General features: G+C 43.5%; 2 protein-coding genes across 2 annotated transcripts in view; both read right to left on the bottom strand.

Annotated features, from left to right (window-relative positions):
• coch (coagulation factor C homolog, cochlin (Limulus polyphemus)) overlaps nucleotides 1-825 on the bottom strand; it is a gene marked incomplete at both ends in the record, with an annotated part of 7,178 nt that extends 6,353 nt beyond the window's left edge. Inside the window, 2 exons of the mRNA XM_080523913.1 lie at nucleotides 400-444; nucleotides 792-825. Of these exons, the coding sequence (XP_080380039.1) occupies nucleotides 400-444; nucleotides 792-825 (79 nt within the window). The remainder of the gene's footprint in view (nucleotides 1-399; nucleotides 445-791) is intronic.
• Nucleotides 826-13,501: 12,676 nt separating this feature from the next.
• Nucleotides 13,502-19,950, bottom strand: opn6b (opsin 6, group member b; the record flags this gene model as incomplete). The annotated part of the gene is made up of 6 exons (XM_080523903.1): nucleotides 13,502-13,744; nucleotides 14,007-14,233; nucleotides 14,419-14,523; nucleotides 14,915-15,014; nucleotides 19,283-19,488; nucleotides 19,857-19,950. 6 exons carry the CDS (start codon nucleotides 19,948-19,950, stop codon nucleotides 13,502-13,504), a joined length of 975 nt encoding a protein of 324 aa, XP_080380029.1.
• Between the last annotated feature and the right edge of the window lie 922 nt (nucleotides 19,951-20,872).

The following is a 20,872-nucleotide window of genomic DNA, read 5'->3' as shown; positions in this document are numbered from 1 at the left end:
AATTAGGCAGCCTGATCAGGTGTCGCCTCCTCTCTCACACAGAGAGCTACTGTTCACCTCCTATCAGATACGTGTCTCCACGAGACTACAGGGATTGTTGTTTTTCATTCACAATATGCTGTTATTATCTGTTATTTTCATTAATTTTCTGTTAATTTATCAACAGAATGTATGCTTATCAACAGAATGCTCGTAAATTAAAGAATAGCATAGAGCCGAATAGTATAGAGTTAAAGTATAGAATAGTATAGAGTTAAAGCAAATAGAACAGAATAGGATCACTTCTACAGCATCTGCAGAGAGGTAACAGCATCTGCAGAGAGGTAACAGCAATGTTAACACATTGTAACAGCAATGTGTTAATAATAACATTCAAAGACAACACTTGTGGACACTGACCATTTGATTCAGATCCAAACACTCTGCATGTCAGAGACAGAATACCTGTGAAATGAAACAATGATAATTCAAGATCTTTACCAAAGACTCAAACAGGCAGGTGTTTATAGCTTATTCAAATTATAAATATATTGAAATATTCACATTTGACAAAGGTTTACAAATTAATAGACTACTCAGTTTATAAAGTGCATGGACCACTTAAAGGCAAGTCAGTTACTTAATAGGTACTTCAAATCATTCTATAATGCCTTCATTTTGATTACATTTCATTGTTGATCATTTCTAGTGAAGCAGAAAAAAGGTTGAATATCCTAGACAACAGAAACAACAACACAACCAATAGATGATGCACAAAAGCATTCAGCACATCACTGGTCTCAACTACCTACCTAACAGGTGGAGAACAGCAAACAACATTGGCATGGTGGACACAAACACCTGCAATGAAATACACAATTAACAATACTTTTTCTTCACTTTTTCAGAAACAAAATGCCTCAAAGCCAATTAGAATATGTCAATAAAAAGAGCACTAATATTGCATTAGTTTTTTTTTTAAACGAAAAATACACAAATGTCTTTAGACACCAAGATATCTACAGCTTGATCGGTTTTCAGTCATGCGTTCAATACAACAGAGCATCTCTCTCTGTGGGAGGAGGGGGGGGGGGGGACTATGAAAAACAGCAAACAGCAAGTCTTTAAAGAACCCCCACGAAAACAAGGTTAAACAACTCACAGATACCAGCAGAAAGTATCAGTTTCCTCAAAATCTAAGATTCCAAATCTTGCAGAGATAAAAGGGTGGTATTCCTGGGAAGTGTGTGGTATTCCTGGGATCACATCTGACCCTCCTGAGAGAGTTAGCTCCTTAAATAATCCCCTCAAAAGTTCCCAATCATCGACCGGTGACATCAGAGGGGGAGGGTCTTCCTATCGCCTGGACAACCTGACAGAGGGGACATGAGAACCTGCAAGTTGGACAATAAGGTGTGTCTGATATCAGGAGTGAAATATGAGAGGAATAAATGGAGAGAAAGTACATGATTTTATGAGTACATATTCACAATTAGTGACCTAATTTGTGAATAACTATTATGTGTGTTTTTCAATGTGTTGATTGTGTTGTAAACACAGGGGAGTATTGTTCAGCACAATCTACAGTATATGAGGACAGTATGGAGGCATACAGCAGGGGAGGCTGGTGGAGGTATCGAGATTGAAAACCGACGTCTGAGTTTTACTTGGAAGGAGGCAATTCCACCAAAACAACAGCCTCAGGGGAGGCTGGTGGAGGTAGAAATGGAAGGACGGGCTCATTGTAATGGAAGGAGGAATGGTGTGTGATTTCTACCTCCACCAGCCTCCCCTGATATCTGAATGACCAAGCTGTACTGTACCTAAAGTGCAACTCTATCAATCAAAGCCTCTCCACTTAATAGCAATAGCGTTCAAAACAAACTATAGGTATTTCAGTTTCTAGGCAGCTTTTTAGTCATTTCCTCCGTATCAAATGTTTTCCGAAGCTCCCACGACTGTTGGTAGGGCACCACAGAGCCAGAGAACACATTATCTAAAATATAAAATAACATAGAATCTGACCGATCTGATATTATCATGAATATTCAACCTTCTCTCAGCGTTATAGATACTTTGTCATTAAGTTTATGCAACCGCCCTTAATGATGATGATGAACAGATGTTGAATCATTTCAAAGTCATCTTCTTATCAAGTGGAAATACCTTTTGAGGTTAGTCCAGGCTGCCAAACATGAATATTTGGAGGTTATTTTTACTGAGTGGGGCAGTCCCACTCATATTTTTCATTTTATTGGACAGATACAGTGAAGACAGACAGGAAAGTAAGGGAGAGAGGGAGAGATGTCAGCAGGGCATGGGCTGGATTCAAACCCATGCCGATATGGGCATATGTGTGCACTGTAGACCGCGGTGCTAGACCACTGGACCACCCCAGGCCAAACATTTAATTTAATTTAATTTAATGTAATGTTTTTCACTGTACAGTATCATCCATAGACTTAGGTTAGCCTCAACAGTGTGACAGGCAGGGTTTGAACCTGGGTCTCCCTTATGGAAAACCCAAGCGTCTACTATCGTCTAGGCCAGGGGTGCTCATTACGTCGATCGCGATCGACCGGTCGATCGCGAAGGTAGTGTGGGTAGATCACACGGCATTGGGGGGGGGGAAAAAAAAAAGTGAAAAAAAAAGTTTTTCCCCAAAAAAGTTTTTTTTTTTTTTTTTTTTTTTTTTTCCTGTGTGGTCCAGACGGGACGCCTCCCGTCTGGACCACACAGGAGAGGGCATCACTCAGCCCCGCGCCGCCTCACAACACACACACACACACACACGCACACACACACACACACACACACACAGACAAGCACACACACACACACAGACAGACACAAGCACACACACATGCACACACAGACAGACACACACACACACACACACACACACACACACACACACAGACAGACAGACAGACAGACACACACAGACAGACAGACAGACACACACACTCCGCCGCCCGGAGACGTCGATGGCACCTGGCTTGGCACTGGCCAGTCTGGTGTAAACCACTCAGAGCTCCTGAGTTAATGTTAATGTTAATGGACTACCAGTGTGAATATTTGTTATATAGTTTAATAAATCTCTTCTTTGATTTTGAAACAGTGTAGCGTGGCCTTAATTTGTTATTATTACAGTACATTTTTGTGTTCGCAGCAATGGCAATATGTTTTATTTGGTTGGTAGATCTTGTTGAGCTGGTAATTTGAAAAGTAGCTCACAAGCCTAAAAAGTGTGAGCACCCCTGGTCTAGGCCAAGAAGACATCCTCTCTGAGGACGACACTTGAGTTGACATGTCTCAGACAAGGCTACCTCATCACAAGAGAGCAATGCCAAACCTCCTCCACTACAACAGCACGCTGGTATGTCCAGCTAAAGAACTCTCCAGGGGAGAATTTGATCAGTAGAGGCTGGTTAAGATAGAACTCAGAGGACTGGCTCATTGTAATGCATGGAATGGAAGAGTTATACCATTATGCATAGTTATACCATTCCATGCATTACAATGAGCCTGTCCTCCCCTGATTTCTACCTCCACCAGCCTCGCTGCATTTGATATGATGTCTTCTCAATGGCACGTTCAGGACAAAACGTACAAAGTGTATCACCTGATACATATGTGTCACCGTCCTCAGAGAACAACTCCTCATTGTACAGAGAACACCTCAGGACAGTGTTTCAATACCTCAGCCTCCGTTAGTGGATCTGTTGTTGTTTGGACTGTTGTTAGCGATGGGCGCTAACACTTTATCTTAGAAGGTAGATGTAACAGGAGATGATTGACAGGTCACCTCCAAGTGTCCCTACAATGTTACAATAGTGTCACAGTGTCATACAACATTACAATAGTGTCACTGTGTCCTACAATGTTACAATAGTGTCACAGTGTCCTACAATGTTACAATAGTGTCACAGTGTCCTACAATGTTACAATAGTGTCACTGTGTCCTACAATGTTACAATAGTGTCACAGTGTCCTACAATGTTACAATAGTGTCACAGTGTCCTACAATGTTACAATAGTGTCACAGTGTCCTACAATGTTACAATAGTGACACAAAGAAAGAAAAACAGGATAGAGAAAAGAAAGGGCAACAGTATGTCACCCAAAGGAAGGCAGGTGTAGTCTGTGAGTGGTGGTGGAAATTAACCTGTTAGCTTAGCTAACTAGTCCATAGGCTAACATTACTTTTGCTCCATTAGCTAGCAATGTCAACGAAGCTTAGCTAGCTACACATAAGCTTAGTGAAAGCTGAGTGAAAAAGCTGAGTGAAACACTCAGAAAGTTCTGAGTGTTTCACTTGTCTTTTGGCTGATATTTAATCAATGCAGGCAATTTTTTGGCGAACTATTCATACTAAATCAGTTGTCCCTGCCCCTGCCTTGTGCCAGGCCCAACAGCAGCCCTGACATACCCCTAATGAACCAGTCCTACTACCCTCTCCATACCCCAAAGTCCTACTACCAGCTGAAGAAGGAGGTGAGCAGCAGTGAGATATAATTGTCAAAAGTTAATTGAAGTCAACAAGATGGTAGTATAACTGACATTTTAGTTGTGATGTTGCATCATGTGCACTCTACAGAGCCAGGGCCCTCTTCAAGTGACAGATTTGTCAGGGAGTGTGGAAACGGAGGAAGAGGTGAAGGACAGTGCAGATGATGAGGATGGAGTAAATGAGAGAAGGTGCCCTGAAAGAGACAGACAAAGTGAGGATGTTGAAAAACAAGTTATGCATTTTATGTGGAAGATTCAGAGGAAGATAATCTCATCAGATCATCAGATGACCCAGGTTTGTGGCCAGGAAAATAACTGCAACACTACAATAGTGTCACAGTGTCCCTACAACGTTACAATAGTGTCACACTGTCACAGTGTCCCTACAACGTTACAATAGTGTCACAGTGTCCCTACAACGCTATAATAGTTTCCTGGTGTCCTAGTGGCGTCCTTGTGGCTGAGGCATGAAAGGAGAACAGTTCTCATGTTCTCTCAGGTTTATCTAGCAGCTTTGATCAGACTGAGGGCTCCGGAGGGACGCTTTGTCCAGAAGACAACATTGGCACCTGAGAGGCTGTTTCTGTTTCTGGGGAGGACATGGGAGAATAGCACCAAGCTGTAGCCAGGTTTATTGTGCTGTTCCATTCACCATTAGACTGGCCTGGCGTATTGTGCCCTCTATTTGACTACTGTGTTGTGGGGAGTTATTGTGTCTGCCGTTTCACAAAGCTGTGGGGAGGGACTGTACCCTACATTCAACCACAAGGCTGGAGGCTTTCATTGTACCCTTTATTCCACCTCCAAGCTGTAGAAGCACGTATCCTCAAAACTCATATTTTCCCACAACTCATCGTCTTCTGTAAAGGTTTAAGGTATTTTAATGAGTTGCAGCTGAATCATGGAGCATGCTAGTACATCATTCTGCATTCTCCAAAATAACAATAACAACAACAACAAAAACAACAACAACACATATTTCAACATGTAGTGTAGTATGTCCTCGCAGAGCTACTGGAGAGTACAGCAGGCTTGGTTCTCTCAGGTGACGGTCACAAGGAGAACTTGGCCTGGCTCTCCAAGCTAAAACTGTGTGTATGTGTGTGTGTGTGTGTGTGTGTGTCCGTTCATTCGTTCAGGAGGGCATGGTGAGAGGAGCTTACTAATAAAGAACTGACATACAGTGGGGAAAATAAGTATTTGGGGTCAAAGTCAGCATTTTTCCTCCTCCAAACACGGCGAGTCGAGTTGATGCCAAAGAGCTCGATTTTGGTCTCATCTGACCACAGCACTTTCTCCCAAGCCTCGTTCTCACCAAGATGCTTGCCAATGGTCTTATAGCCCATTCCAGTCTTGTGCAGGTGTACAATCTTGTCCCTGATGTCCTTAGATAACTCTTTGGTCTTGCCCATGGTGGAGAGGTTGTAATCTGATTGATTGATTGATTGATTCTGTGGACAGATGTGGACCAGTGGAGGCTGGTGACTTCCAGAATTGAGGAGGCCAATTTTTTCCCGCTTGCTCGCTACACTCGCGATGGAATGTTCCCTGTTCTTCTTATCTGTCTTTGTGCTGGCCAAAGGCATACTATTTGGAGTGTAAGCTACAATCAGAAAGTTCTGATTGATGGAATTCATTGTGCAGAGCTTACATCTTCAGATGTGCCTGCCTGAAGAAATGACATTGCTGTAAGTCTATGAGCCTGCCTGATAATTAAGTTGAGAAATGACATTTGGATGTAATATAAATGCCCAGTGAACATGTGTAAAAGGCAGGAATTTGATAATTATGTTTAGCCTACATTTTTCATTCTTCTTCTTCTACAGCTTCAACATGTAATCATAGTTTAGCATATAAAAAAGATAAGTAACAGTTTCTTTATCAAATGTAGTTTGGTCAGGTCTGCGACCTGTTTGGTTAGAGTTAGTGTATTTCTTCACAGAGCAACAAAGAATGTAAAAAAATGCAGTAATTTGATATGGAAGAATATTAAATTGACTTGTAATAAAACGAAATCGACTACATTAAAAATAAAACTGTTCAATAAATCCTAAATGTTGTCTACCTATTCGATGTATAAATCGCGCCAGAATCCCGCCGACTTCCGAGGTCATTTTAAGCAAAAGTATTTGGCCATGAGCTATTATTTTCAGGGATAATAGCCATGGGTGTTCTAGACGTGTCCTGCAAAGGACAAGTTGATAGGACACTCGTAGCCACTATGGCGAGTGTTTCTTTGACTGAAGTGACTGGCGAATTTTCAAAATGGCTTCATGTGATTGGACGAACAAAATGTCAATCTTTCAGCCCTGGACTCAATGCATGGTGAGGCCAGGCCTCCCTTGCCCACCCATTTTCAGTGATTTGGCCAATCACACATTGCCATGAAAAAAATGGTATTACATTGACTTCTATGAGAAACCACTTTCCTGGGGGAGGCCTGGCCTCCCTCAATACAAACGGATAGGGATTCTGGCCTGTAGGTGCTTTACAATCGCAATATTGGGTTTTAGCCATGGAAAAATGCAGATTTATGAACAAAACGGAAATAATATTAATATTTAAAAAATAAATAATATTTTTTGTTAAATAAATAAATAAATAAATAAAATAAATATAATTATTGCTTTTTTAAATCTCTCTCTTCTCTCAAATTATTGGGGAGGCCAGGCCTCCTCCACCTCTATGGAGGAGCCTCCACTGATGTGGACAGATGACAGATATAGGTAACAAGTTGAGATTAGGAGTACTTTCTTAAAGTGAGAGGACTAATCTGTGTGCCTCATGGTCACATAACCAGTCTGCGGGAGCCAGAATTCTTGCTGGTTGGTAGGGGGTGAAATACTTTATTTAATACTATTTCATACTAATGAACCTACCATTAAAATGATAGATTGTTCATTTCTTTATAAGGGGTTAGTAAGTTGAAGTACCATCAGCAACCTCAACATGTTTCCCTTTTGTGAGAGAAAATTATTATATGTAAAATACATTTTCTACATTTAAGACTCAAACTTTGGATATCTAGGGCAAAGCTATATAAACTGATTTCCTGTTGTAACCACACAATGAAACCAGTTTCTCTACTTGAAGCTTGACATTGGCTAGACAACAGACACATTTAAATGATTACAAAGACCTGATTGCTCTCTTTTCTCCCGAGATGGACCAAGCCATCTAGAGCAGTTTTGGACTTTTGTGTTTCCCCAGACCCAGTACTCTAAGACCAGACTAAACCAGTTTGTGGCTATTGTGTTCCTTTTTCACCTTTGTGTAACTAGGAGAAAGCGGGGGCCGATTCCCCCTTAACCTTCATCCCCCATCATCTTCCTCAATGTACAAGTCCACACCCATTGCTCATGATTGGTCTAGACCCCACCCGAGGGCGGACCTCTTACCTGAGTGTACCTGAGTGTATATATACAGAGATGTGATGAATGATCTGGACTTTACGAGGAACTTTGAATCTTCAGATCCGTCTGACGAACCTGTAAACTTCCTCCTTCTGCAGAAGAATATTAAATATCTTTTTCTTATACATCTTGAAACGAAACAGGCTGCCGTTATTAATAATTTGCTCTAACACTTTCCTGAATAGTTAAGTATCACCCATACCAATGCATGGATATGTTCTCTCCCACAGTCATAGTGATACTCTCCTAGCCAGCTGCTTTGTTTCCTCAGGGTCTATCCAATTAGTTTGGGTTTGGAAGGGCATATCCTTGTTGAGACCAGGCTTTCCTAGTTCGGGAACCCTGGGGAAATCCTTTGCAGAAAGTAGCTACAGAGGGGTGGAAATATTTGAAGTGAGTGATGCATCGTGACACGTCAAACCAAACAAGGACAGTGCTAGCTCAGGGCCCAGGCCTGTGGTTAGGTGAGGTTTGGCAGGCCAGCGTAGTGTAGCATGCTAACTTAGGGCTGCGTAGGGAAGGGCCCAGTCCTGTCCTGTGGTTAGGTGAGGGTGGCAGGGCAGAATAGTATAGTGTGCTAGCTCAGGGCCTAGTCCTGTGGTTAAGTGAGGTTTGGCAGCATAGCTCGCTAGCTTAGGGCCCGGTCTTGTGGTTAGGTGAGGTTTGGCAGAGAAGTGTAGTGTAGCACACTAGCTCTAATCCTGTGGTTAGGTGAGGTTTGGCAGCGTAGCGCACTAGCTCAGGGCTCAGTATAGTGGTTAGGCTCAGCCCTGCAGACCTCCTGGGGAGTTATTATGCTCCTGTCCTTCTCCATTAACAAGGCTGGAATTCCTCGCAGCAGAATGCTGGGGTCACTTTCACTCTCAAATCATTGTTTATAGTTCAGAATGAGTGCAGGGTCTCGAGAGTACCGCTCTGTAGTTATTACGTTGTGACAGGCTAGATTTATGTTAAACCCAAACGAGTATACACTGTGTTTTTATTTGAGGCTTTCGATGCTCATATTTTGTCAGCAGCACGCTCACTTGTTGGCATACAAAATCGCTTTGATCCAATCAGAACACAGTATCTCTCCACAGGTGTCTGTGACTAATTACTGTAATCCAGTGTGCTATCAGACACAGGGGAGGCTGGTGGAGGTAGAAATCGAAGGACGGGCTCATGGTCAGGCATGGAATGGAATGAGGACGGGTCTGTTTAACAGTTTAATACCATTCCACATTCTGTTCCATACATTACAATGTCCTTCGATTTCCACTTCCACCAGCCTCTCCCTGATTAGTTATGAATACCACATTAGCTCAGTATCAGAAGTGGCTAACGAGGGTGTGGGTGTTGTTCAGTCGTCCAGGTCTAGCCGGGCAGCAGTCGCCCTGTGAGGGCTCCCATGTCCTTAGGTTCCCAAGCTCTGCCGGGGCAGAGGGGGGCCGTTTCCCAGATTAGCGACTGCAGGTCAGCCCAGGGTTCGTTCACACCTCCCCACCCTCATTATTTCTGCTGGGAGTGACTGGTGGCTAATGCCGGGTATCAGAGGCTGAATTGATTTTGGTTTTCAGACCAGCTCAGAAGTCAGGGTTGGTCAGTCACTACAGTAAGAAGTAACGGAACAAAGCTGGGGAAAATAGAACAGTTTATTAGAACAGTCTCTTAGTAAGACTCTGAATAAGACCGGTTCAGTTGCTGATAGCTGGTTTCCAGGAGAATGCAGACAGTGCTTAAAGTCTTTCATTATGTCCACAGTGTAAGATTGTTCAGTTAGGAGTAAACTCGCACACCACTCACTAGGAGTCCAAAAAGGCTGTCGGAAAAAACTAAATAATGCAAAGATTGCAATACAAATCTTAATGGCATTTAAAGCTGGACAACTATGTTTACTAGTTATCCTATAAACACCTTATCTGCAATCTTTTGGAATTTGATTTAATTATACCTGACCAGTAAGAGGCTACAAAACAATATTTTCTTTTCTTTTCTTAACATTTAATTTAACATTATTTTCCAGAGTAACATTTGTTATTTAAAGCAAAAACATTTGTGACTCCATATTACAAAATGTATATAGTTTAAAAATATATATTATTAATGTTTTTCTTTATTATTATAACATCATCAAGTTATAGATAATACATTTATCCCTATCCCCCCACCCCTCTCTCCACCCCCCTCCCCTCCACCACCAACTATCAGAATAATACAGGCATGTAACACAGACAGGTATAGCAAGTGCAGCATCCCTATTTAGCCATAAGATATTTTAAGTCAGAAATCCAATGCGTCCACATTAAAATTGTGTTTGGTCGTGCATCATAGATTCTTGCTGATGATAGTTCCATGTACGAAATGTCCAAAAGCCGAAGCCATTGAGTTTTTGAAATATGAGGAGGTTTGGAGTTAACTGTCATCTTCTCTGCTGCAGTCAGACCTGTCAGTCAGACCTGCCAGACAGACGGGTTTTTTCCATGAGGGAAAGGTGGGAATGGTCATTTAGAAGACGTACAGCAGGAGCCATTGGCAATTGTACTCCTGTTAGTTCTGCAAGGGTATTAATAACCTTCCCCCAAAATAAATAATAAAACCTCCTGGACACTCCCATACAACATGTAGAAAATAAATAATAAAACCTCCTGGACACTCCCATACAACAAGTAGAAAATAAATAATAAAACTTCCTGGACACTCCCATACAACATGTAGGAAAGGGAGCAAAATGAGCAACATGGGTCAGGTACCAAACCCATTCATGTCTGATTCTCGGCATTAGATATGCTCTATGACAGGGTTAGATATGCTCTATGACAGGGTTAGATATGCTCTATGACAGGGTTAGATATGCTGTATGACAGGGTTAGATATGCTCTATGACAGGGTTAGATATGCTCTGTGACAGGGTTAGGGTTAGATATGCTCTATGACAGGGTTAGGGTTAGATATGCTGTATGACAGGGTTAGATATGCTGTATGACAGGGTTAGATATGCTGTATGACAGGGTTAGATATGCTGTATGACAGGGTTAGATATGCTGTATGACAGGGTTAGATATGCTCTATGACAGGGTTAGATATGCTCTATGACAGGGTTAGATATGCTGTATGACAGGGTTAGGGTTAGATATGCTGTATGACAGGGTTAGATATGCTGTATGACAGGGTTAGATATGCTGTATGACAGGGTTAGATATGCTCTGTGACAGGGTTAGATATGCTCTGTGACAGGGTTAGATATGCTCTATGACAGAGTTAGATATGCTGTATGACAGGGTTAGATATGCTGTATGACAGGGTTAGATATGCTGTATGACAGGGTTAGATATGCTGTATGACAGGGTTAGATATGCTGTATGACAGGGTTAGATATGCTGTATGACAGGGTTAGATATGCTGTATGACAGGGTTAGATATGCTGTATGACAGGGTTAGATATGCTCTATGACAGGGTTAGATATGCTGTATGACAGGGTTAGATATGCTCTATGACAGGGTTAGATATGCTCTATGACAGGGTTAGATATGCTGTATGACAGGGTTAGGGTTAGATATGCTGTATGACAGGGTTAGATATGCTCTATGACAGGGTTAGATATGCTCTATGACAGGGTTAGATATGCTCTATGACAGGGTTAGATATGCTGTATGACAGGGTTAGATATGCTCTATGACAGGGTTAGATATGCTCTATGACAGGGTTAGATATGCTGTATGACAGGGTTAGGGTTAGATATGCTGTATGACAGGGTTAGATATGCTGTATGACAGGGTTAGATATGCTGTATGACAGGGTTAGATATGCTGTATGACAGGGTTAGATATGCTGTATGACAGGGTTAGATATGCTCTGTGACAGGGTTAGATATGCTCTGTGACAGGGTTAGATATGCTCTATGACAGAGTTAGATATGCTCTGTGACAGGGTTAGATATGCTGTATGACAGGGTTAGATATGCTGTATGACAGGGTTAGATATGCTGTATGACAGGGTTAGATATGCTCTATGACAGGGTGAGATATGCTCTATGACAGGGTTAGATATGCTGTATGACAGGGTTAGATATGCTCTATGACAGGGTTAGATATGCTCTATGACAGGGTTAGATATGCTGTATGACAGGGTTAGATATGCTCTATGACAGGGTTAGATATGCTCTATGACAGGGTTAGATATGCTGTATGACAGGGTTAGGGTTAGATATGCTGTATGACAGGGTTAGATATGCTCTATGACAGGGTTAGATATGCTCTATGACAGGGTTAGATATGCTCTGTGACAGGGTTAGATATGCTGTATGACAGGGTTAGATATGCTCTATGACAGGGTTAGATATGCTCTATGACAGGGTTAGATATGCTCTATGACAGGGTTAGATATGCTGTATGACAGGGTTAGATATGCTGTATGACAGGGTTAGATGTGCTGTATGACAGGGTTAGATATGCTGTATGACAGGGTTAGATATGCTGTATGACAGGGTTAGATATGCTCTATGACAGGGTTAGATATGCTCTATGACAGGGTTAGATATGCTCTATGACAGGGTTAGATATGCTCTGTGACAGGGTTAGATATGCTCTATGACAGGGTTAGATATGCTCTATGACAGGGTTAGATATGCTGTATGACAGGGTTAGGGTTAGATATGCTGTATGACAGGGTTAGATATGCTGTATGACAGGGTTAGGGTGAGATATGCTCTATGACAGGGTTAAGGTAAATACTGAAGATTTGGGTTTTTCAAAGCAACATTACAAACAAACAACATCCCAAATTGCATCCCAGTCTAGGTCTTGTCCCAATTCAGACATATTATGCAAATGTTATGATGATAATGATATTATCTCTATCCCAAAACCGCTATAGTTTATGATCTTATTAAAATCCAGAGTGACGCATTGTAACATTGTACAGTGTGAATAAGAGGTGCAGTTTAGACAGTATGACTGTGAGTGTAACACATGTAACACATGTACAGGAGACATTACAGTGCTTGTGGGTATTAAACAGGCGAGGCAGGTGGAGGTAGAAATCGAAGGACTGAGGAATTCCGTGCATTACTATGAGCCCGTCCTCCCATTTCTACCTCCACTGGTATGAAGAGTGAAGGAGTGAAAGCTGAGCTCTGCCTCAGTAGGAAGGACACGTGTGATTGGCTCACATCCGACCAGTCACTTCACTTCCTCATGAACTTCAACCCGTGGGCGCTAGGACCCGTCAGCATGCTAGGACCCGTCAGCATGCTAGGAGCCACGAGAGAGCTGGGGCCCATGAGAGGGCAGGTCTGACTCTCAGAGAGGGAGGGTCCCTCCCCCGTCCCAACCCCACCCAGCTCAGAGTCCAGGTTGTTCTGCATTTCTCCTCCTCCTCCTCCTCCTCCTCCTCTTCCTCCTCCTCCTCCTCCTCCTCCTCTCTCCTTCATCATCATTCCAGGGATGTCCACGTTCGCCTGCACCTCGCCAGGCCTAAGGGGGCGTGGCATAGTATTGTAAACCAGCTCCTTTCCCTTCTTGTTTTTTTAGTTTTTTTTTCTTTCCTAGCACCAGGGGAGCCACCCCTCCCAAATTTCGTTGTTTGGTACCTGTACTATAGCAATGACAATAAAGACCATTCATTCATTCATATTGTGGGCGGGGTCAGGGCGGAGGCATCGGAACAGGCCGATCAGGTCTTGCCTGAACTTGGAGCTCATGCCCAAGTAGATGAAGGGGTTGTAGAAGCTGGCTGACTTGGCGAACAGGCTGGCCAGGATGGTGTGGAGAGCAGGCACCTGGTAACCCAGGGCAGAACACATGGAGATGCCTGCATAGGGAGACCAGGCCAATAGGAAGGCTGCACACAGGATCAGAGACAGCTGGAGGGAGGAAGACATCGATGATAGGACCATGCACTCCATGAACGGCCACAAACATATAATAACAATATCGGCCAGTTGGCTCATAGTAATACATGGAAATGTATTCCTCATGGGAATGAGGAACAAACACACTCATTTCTCATTCTTCATTCCATTCCATGTGTTACAATGAGCCCATCCTCCAATTTCTGCCTCCACCCAGCCTCCCCCTGATCTGAATCCTACTACAGTAAGATCATCTGACGGACCCCCTCCTCACCTGCGTGATGTTGCGCTCCATCAGCCTCTGCCTCTCACTGACCGGGCCCCCCATGCGGCTGGTCCGGTGGGAGGACCGGACCCGGCGGATGACGGACACGTAGGAGAAGACGATGATGACGACGGGGATGAAGAAGTTGAAGGTGAGGAGACCCAGGACGTAGAAGCGGTAGGGGGCCGAGGACCGCGCCTGGACCCAGTCGATCTCACAGGTACCGTACTTACGAGCTGGAAGAGGAGGGGGGAAACAGGAGAGGCCGGCGGAGGTAGAAATCGGAGGTCGGAGCTCATTGTAACACATGGATGGGAGAGTGGTATCAAAGACGTCATGCACCATCCTCCGATTTCTACTTTCACCATCCTCCCCTGGGATGAATTGCTATTTATAGACATGGATGGAGGGAGGGCCTTACCTGTGTAACTACCCCAGCCCACTAGGGGCGCTCCGGACCAGAACAAGGCGCACAGCCACACTGAAGCTATCACCATGGCAACGTTAAACTTGGTGATGTGCAGAGCTGAAAGACAAGACAGGAATGGTAAGCGATATGATAAAACGTGGGATAGATATTTGTACACTCTGGGGAAGACGTACTAGTGGGGATCCCACCCGGGTCTGCCACAGACCAAATCCAAGCGTCCACCATTGGACCGAGAGGACATCCTTGTGGTCATCATTTACACTTCGGCTGGGGTACCCGTCATGAGAGCATGAGAGGGAGCCCAGCCCCACTTAATAGAATTGGGATGCAGTGCTCTGGGTTCAACCTGCCTCCAGTTGACCTGGGCTGCCCTTAACAGCACCTGGACTGAGGAGGCCCCCAGCCCCCTCCGTCCACTCAGCCCCCCCCCCCCCCTCCTTGTCTGTGCCCCTGGCTACAGGCTTGGCAGGGCTGCAGAGCTGCATACCATGGTGAGGCTGGCAGCCTTTGATGTAGCGGATGACACTGATGGCTGTCAGCGTGTTGATGCTGATGAGGCCGAAGAGAAGGATTAGGAAGCCGTCCACCTGGCACAGAAACATAGAGAATATTCTAGATTAGGAACACAGATCACCTGGCAACCACACAAAATTGGAATATTGGTATGTCTGCAATCAGGCTTGTCCATCTGACAAAACAGAACCCATCGATCTGTAGTCTGGTCCCAGATCTGTATCTGCTTCAGACAGCTATTATGATTACTGCAGCCATGCAGCACATGTTAGGCTTCACAACAGTAGTAACAGTTGGCTAAAGAACATTCAGATTTGGGACCTGACTACTATCTGGCCAACGGACAAACTACCAGCTGGCCAAGGCACAGAAACTTGTTGATTAGGATAAATCGTCAGTGTGTTCTCTGCCAACATGTTGGAGTATAACCCGTATTCCCTCCAAATATACTATGTCATCAGAGCACAATAACCAGACTGAGACAACTAGACAGATAGACTTGGAGAAAACTAGCCAGTTACTGTATATATATATATATATATATATATATATATATATATATATATATATATATATATATTAGACTGCAGATTAACTAGACTGAGAGAACTAGCCAGATACTGTATATATTATATATATTAGTCTGCCGATTAACTAGAGAGAGAGAACTAGTCAGCTAGCCTGCAGATTAACCAGACTCTGAGAGAACTAGCCAGCTAGCCTGCAGATTAACCAGGCTCTGAGAGAACTAGCCAGCTAGCCTGCAGAATAAAAGCACACAGTGTTCTCTTTTTGAATGTTGTGTTTTTTTTATTATTTCTGTTTTATTCCAGTCATCGGTCATACAGTGGAGGGAAACCTGTGTCGCCAAGGCAACAGTGTTGACGGAGAGAGGCTGGCTCAGTTTCCTAGTGAAATTATACTTTATTCTAAAACAGTCATGATGCTAAGAGACAAGATCAACAAAACACACAGCATTGTACATCAGTGTATTCAGATCATTTCTCCCCTGAAAAATGATGCTCTCATACAATAGGAAACCAGGGAATGTCATAAGAGCTATTAAACTCATGTGTGTTGTCAAATGTAGCATAATTAGAAGAAAGTAACCTCATAGAATAATTAAGCTCTGGAAAAAATTAAGAGACCACTGTAAAATTGTTTTTCTGATTTTACTATTTATAGGTACAGTATGTGTTTGAATACAATTAACATTTTGTTTTGTTTTATTCTATAAACTACTGACAACATTTCCCCCAAATTCCCAATATAAATATTGTCATTTAGAGCATTTAGCCTATATGCAGAAAATGACAACTGGTCAAAATAACAAAAAAGATGCAGTGATTTCAGACCTTGAATAATGCAAAGAAAACAAGTTCATATTGATTTTTAAACAACACAATACTAATGTTTTAACTTAGAAAGAGTTCAGAAATCAGTATTTGGTGGTATAACCCTAAATTCCAACCACAGGATTCTTGCATCTTGGCATGCTCTCCACCAGTCTTTCACATTGCAGTTGGGTGACTTTATGCCAGTCCTGGCGCAAAAATTCAAGCAGCTCGGCTTTGTTTTATGGCTTGTGACCATCCATCTTCCTCTTGATCACAATCCAGAGGTTTTCAATGGGGTTCAGGTCTGGAGATTGGATTGGCCATGATAGGGTCTTGATCTGGTGGTCCTCCATCCACACTTTGATTGACCTGGCTGTGTGGCAGCATTGTCATACTGGAAAAACCTATCCTCAGAGTTGGGGAACATTATCGGAGCAGAAGGAAGCAAGTTTTCTTCCAGGACAAGCTTGTACGTGGCTTGATTCATGCGTCCTTCAGACAAATCTGCCCTTGTCTAGCCTTGCTGAAGCACCCCCAGATCATCACCGACCCTCCACCAAATTTCACAGTGGGTGCGAGACACTGTGGCTTGGAAGACCTCTCCAGGTCTCTGTCTAACCATTAGACTACCAGTTGTTGCACAAAGCTGAGAAGATGACCTCCTTACTCCAGTGGTCTACGGTCCAATCCTTATGGTCTTTTGCAACCTCAGCCTGGCTCTTCTTTGCTTCTCATTGATGAAGGGCTTTTTTCTAGCTTTACACGGCTTCAGCCCTGCCCCAAGAAGCCTGTTTCTAACCGTCCTGGCCGTGCACTTCACCCCAGCTGCCGTTCTTTTTGCAGGTCACTTGATGTCATCCTACAGTCGTTGAGTGACATTCAAATGAGTTGGCGGTCATCCCGGTCAATGGAGATTCATTTTGGCCCTCTGCCGGTCTGTAGCTTTGTTGTCCCCAATGTCTGCTGCTTGACCTTGTTCTTATGAACCGCCGTCTTTGACATTTTAAGGACGGAAGCAACCCGACGCTCTCTGTATCCCTCTGCCAGTAAAGTCAGAATTGAACCCTTATTTTCCTCACTCAAAACTTTTCTTTTCAACTCTTTTGGCATGTATATATACAGGTCTGGAGAAAAATAAAAGACCACTCCAAGTATTGAATTGAACATGTTTTCTTTGCATTCGTCGAGGTCTGACAACACGCATGAAAGAGCATGCCAAAACGCATGAAAGCTGTGATTGAAAATCAGAGTTATTCCACCAAATATTGAGTTTTGAACTCTTCTTAAGTTATAACATTAGTAATGTGTTGTTTAAAAAAGACTTGTTTTCAACTTGTTTTCAAGGTCTGAAAACACTTCTGCATCTTTTTAGTTATTTTGACCAATTGTCATTTTCTGCAAATAAATGCTCTAAATAATTAATGCTCCAATTTTTTATTTGGAATTTGGTAGAAATGTCAGTAGTTTATAGAACACATGAATAAAATAAAATCATGAATAACATTTTCATTTTTAATACTTTGTTGAGAATCCTTTGCAGACAATGACTGCCTGATGTCTGAAACCCATGGACATCACCAAATGCTGGGTTTCCTCCTTTGTGATGCTTTGCCAGGCCTTTACTACAGCTGTCTTCAGTTATTGCTTGTTCGTGTTTCTGCCTTTAGTTTTGTCTTTAGCAAGTGAAATGCATGCTTGTCTGGGTTAAGATCAGGTGATTGACTTGGCCATTGCAGAATATTCCACTTCTTTGCCTGAAAAACCTCCTGGGTTGCTTTCGCAGTATGTTTTGGGTCATTGTCCATGTGTACTGTGAAGCGCCGTGCTGAATTTGGCTGAATCTGAGCAGACAGAATATCCCTAAACATGAGTGACCCAGTGCCATTGGAAGCCATGCATGCCATGTCATCACACTGCCTCCACCGTGTTTTACAGATGATGTGGTATGCTTCGGATCATGAGCCGTTCCAAGCCTTCTCCATACTGTTTTCTTCTCATCATTTTGGTACAGGTTGATCTGAGTTTCATCTGTCGAAAATAATGCTGTTCCAGAAATAGGCTGGCTTTTTTAGATGGTTTTTGGCAAAGTCTAATCTGGCCTTTCTATTATTGAGGCTTATGAATGGTTTGCACCTTCTGGTGGACCCTCTGTATTTGCTCTTGTGAATCTTCTCTTTATGGTAGATTTGGATATGCCTACCTCCTGGAGACTGTTCTTCACATGGCTGGATGTTGTGAAGGGGTTTTTCTTTACCACGTAAAGGATCCTGCAATCATCCACCACGGTAGTCTTCCGTGGACGTCCAGACATTTTTGTGGTGCCGAGCTCACCATTGCATTCTTTTTTTCTCCGAATGTACCAAACTGTTGATTTGGCCACTATTAATATTCCTGCTATCTCTCTGATGGATTTTTAGTTTTTGCAGCCTAAGGATGGCCTGTTTCACTTGCATTGAGAGATCCTTTGACCGTATGTTGTGCGTTCACAGCAACAGTTTCCAAATGCAAATGCCACACTTTTGCCACTCAAATGCCACTCAGACCTTTTACTTGCTTAACTGGTGAAGACATAACAAAGGAATAGCCTAGATCTGTCCATGAAACAGCTGTTGAAAAAGCAATTGTTACTTTTAATTACTTTTGGGCCCTTGAAAAAGAGGGGGCTACATATTAAAGAGCTGTAATTCCTAAACCCTTCCTCCAATTTGGATGTGAATACCCTCAAATTAAAGCTGAGTCTGCACTTTAAGCCCACATGATATAACTGAAACTTCAATATGTTTTGGTAAACAGATAAAATAACACAAATTCTGTCAGAGTCCAAATATATATGGACCTAACTGTATATATGATACAGTAGTACACATCAGTGGAGGCTGGTGGAGGTAGAAATGGAAAAAACAGGCTCATTGTAATGTATGGAATGGAATGAGGGATGGTATCTGTGTGTCCACCAGACTCCCCAGGTACACATCATCTAAACATGCGGATCATTCCCATTGTACCTGACAGGTCCATATATTCCACATCAGTGTCCCTTCATCCATGAACACGTTGAAGACTTCCAGGATGCCCCTGGAGTAGCCGAAGAGGGCGATGCTGGCGTCGGACACGGCCAGGTTGAAGGTGAGGAAGTCCTGGGGCTTCAGACTGTGTCTGTCTCTGGTCATCAGCAGAATCACCCCCCCATTACCTATCCAGGACAGCCAGCCTGGGGAGGGGGGCAGGGGGGGCATACAATTCCAACACAAGACAATAAGTATAATAGTATAAGTATAATAGGAATAAGTGTAAATAAGGTAATAAGTGTAAGATAAAGTGAGCCATACAATACAGTAACTACACAGCAGCAGTGATGGTAGTGAGTGAATTGTAATCAGTGGAGGCTGGTAGAGGTAGACATCCGGGGACACTCATTGTAATGCATGGAATGGAATGAGGAATGGTATCAAACACATGTGGAATCTATTCTTCATTCCATTCCATGCATTACATTGAGCCCGTCCTCCGACGTCTACCTCCACCAGCCTCCCTTGATTTAAACAGCAGTCTAGACCCGATCATTTCTAAAATCCTTACCCAGTATGAGCAGGTAGACTCCGATGGCGGTCTCTCCCTCGTCTGAGGCTCTGTAGAGGGTCACATTAGCACGGAGCAGGTCGGTGTTCTCCATCGGTCACTGCGGTCTCTGGGTGACGCGGTTCCCAGTCCTCAGTTCTCACAATGGACTCATCTCACAGCATACACACCCCCCCCCCCCCCCCCCCCCCCTGTCTGACACCCCCTGTTCTGGTTTAGTCCAGACCCAGGTCAGGTGAAGTTGAACTGATCCACTCCAGGGGACTGTTCTGACCGCTGCTGACAGTTGACCTAGGTCAGGTGAGGAACGCTGGAAGTCAAGATACAGCTCCTGTCCGTCCCCTGGTCACATGAGCTCCGGGAAGGGCTGTCAGACAGTCCTGGTGGGGGAGGGGCGGTAGCTCAGGTGAGGGTCTGTCTGTAGCAGGTTCAGGTGTGACAGTTTGTAGCTGCGGAGCACCACCCTCCTCCCCTCTTCGCTTCTCCATAGGACAAGCCTTTGTGTAACACCAACATATGCCTGCCCTGGGAACCAAACACGATTGTGTCATCCATAATTAGTCTGATCTCTTGATCTCATTAAGGAGAGATTTTATGGGTCAATGCTATCCAGTAGGGCTAATACAATGTCATGTACAGTAGCTACATGCTCTGATGTCTGAGAAAAAGGTTTTGGATGACACACAAACCAAACATTAGCCCTTTCTGTGTGGTAGTAGTGTGCTCTACGTTCATTGCAGGGAAGGCTGGTGGAGGTAGAAAATGGAGGAAGGGCTCATTGTAATGCATGGAACGGACTAAGTAATGGTTTGATAACAGGTGTTCCTCATTCCATTCATTACAATGGGCCTGTCCTCCTGATTTCTACCTCCACCAGCCTCCCAGGTTCATTGTGGGAATCTAGCCTCTTGCCTCAGCTTGACTAATAAAGGGGACAGAAAACTGACGTGTGGCATTATAGGGCCTTGGATTTGTATGAAACTGTATTAAACATGGCTTTGAAAGAAACTTTATTA

This window comes from Nansenia antarctica, assembly GCF_963989245.1.
Source record: "Nansenia antarctica genome assembly, chromosome: 1".
NCBI lineage: Eukaryota > Metazoa > Chordata > Actinopteri > Argentiniformes > Microstomatidae > Nansenia > Nansenia antarctica.
This window is presented reverse-complemented; position numbering and strand designations above follow the sequence as displayed.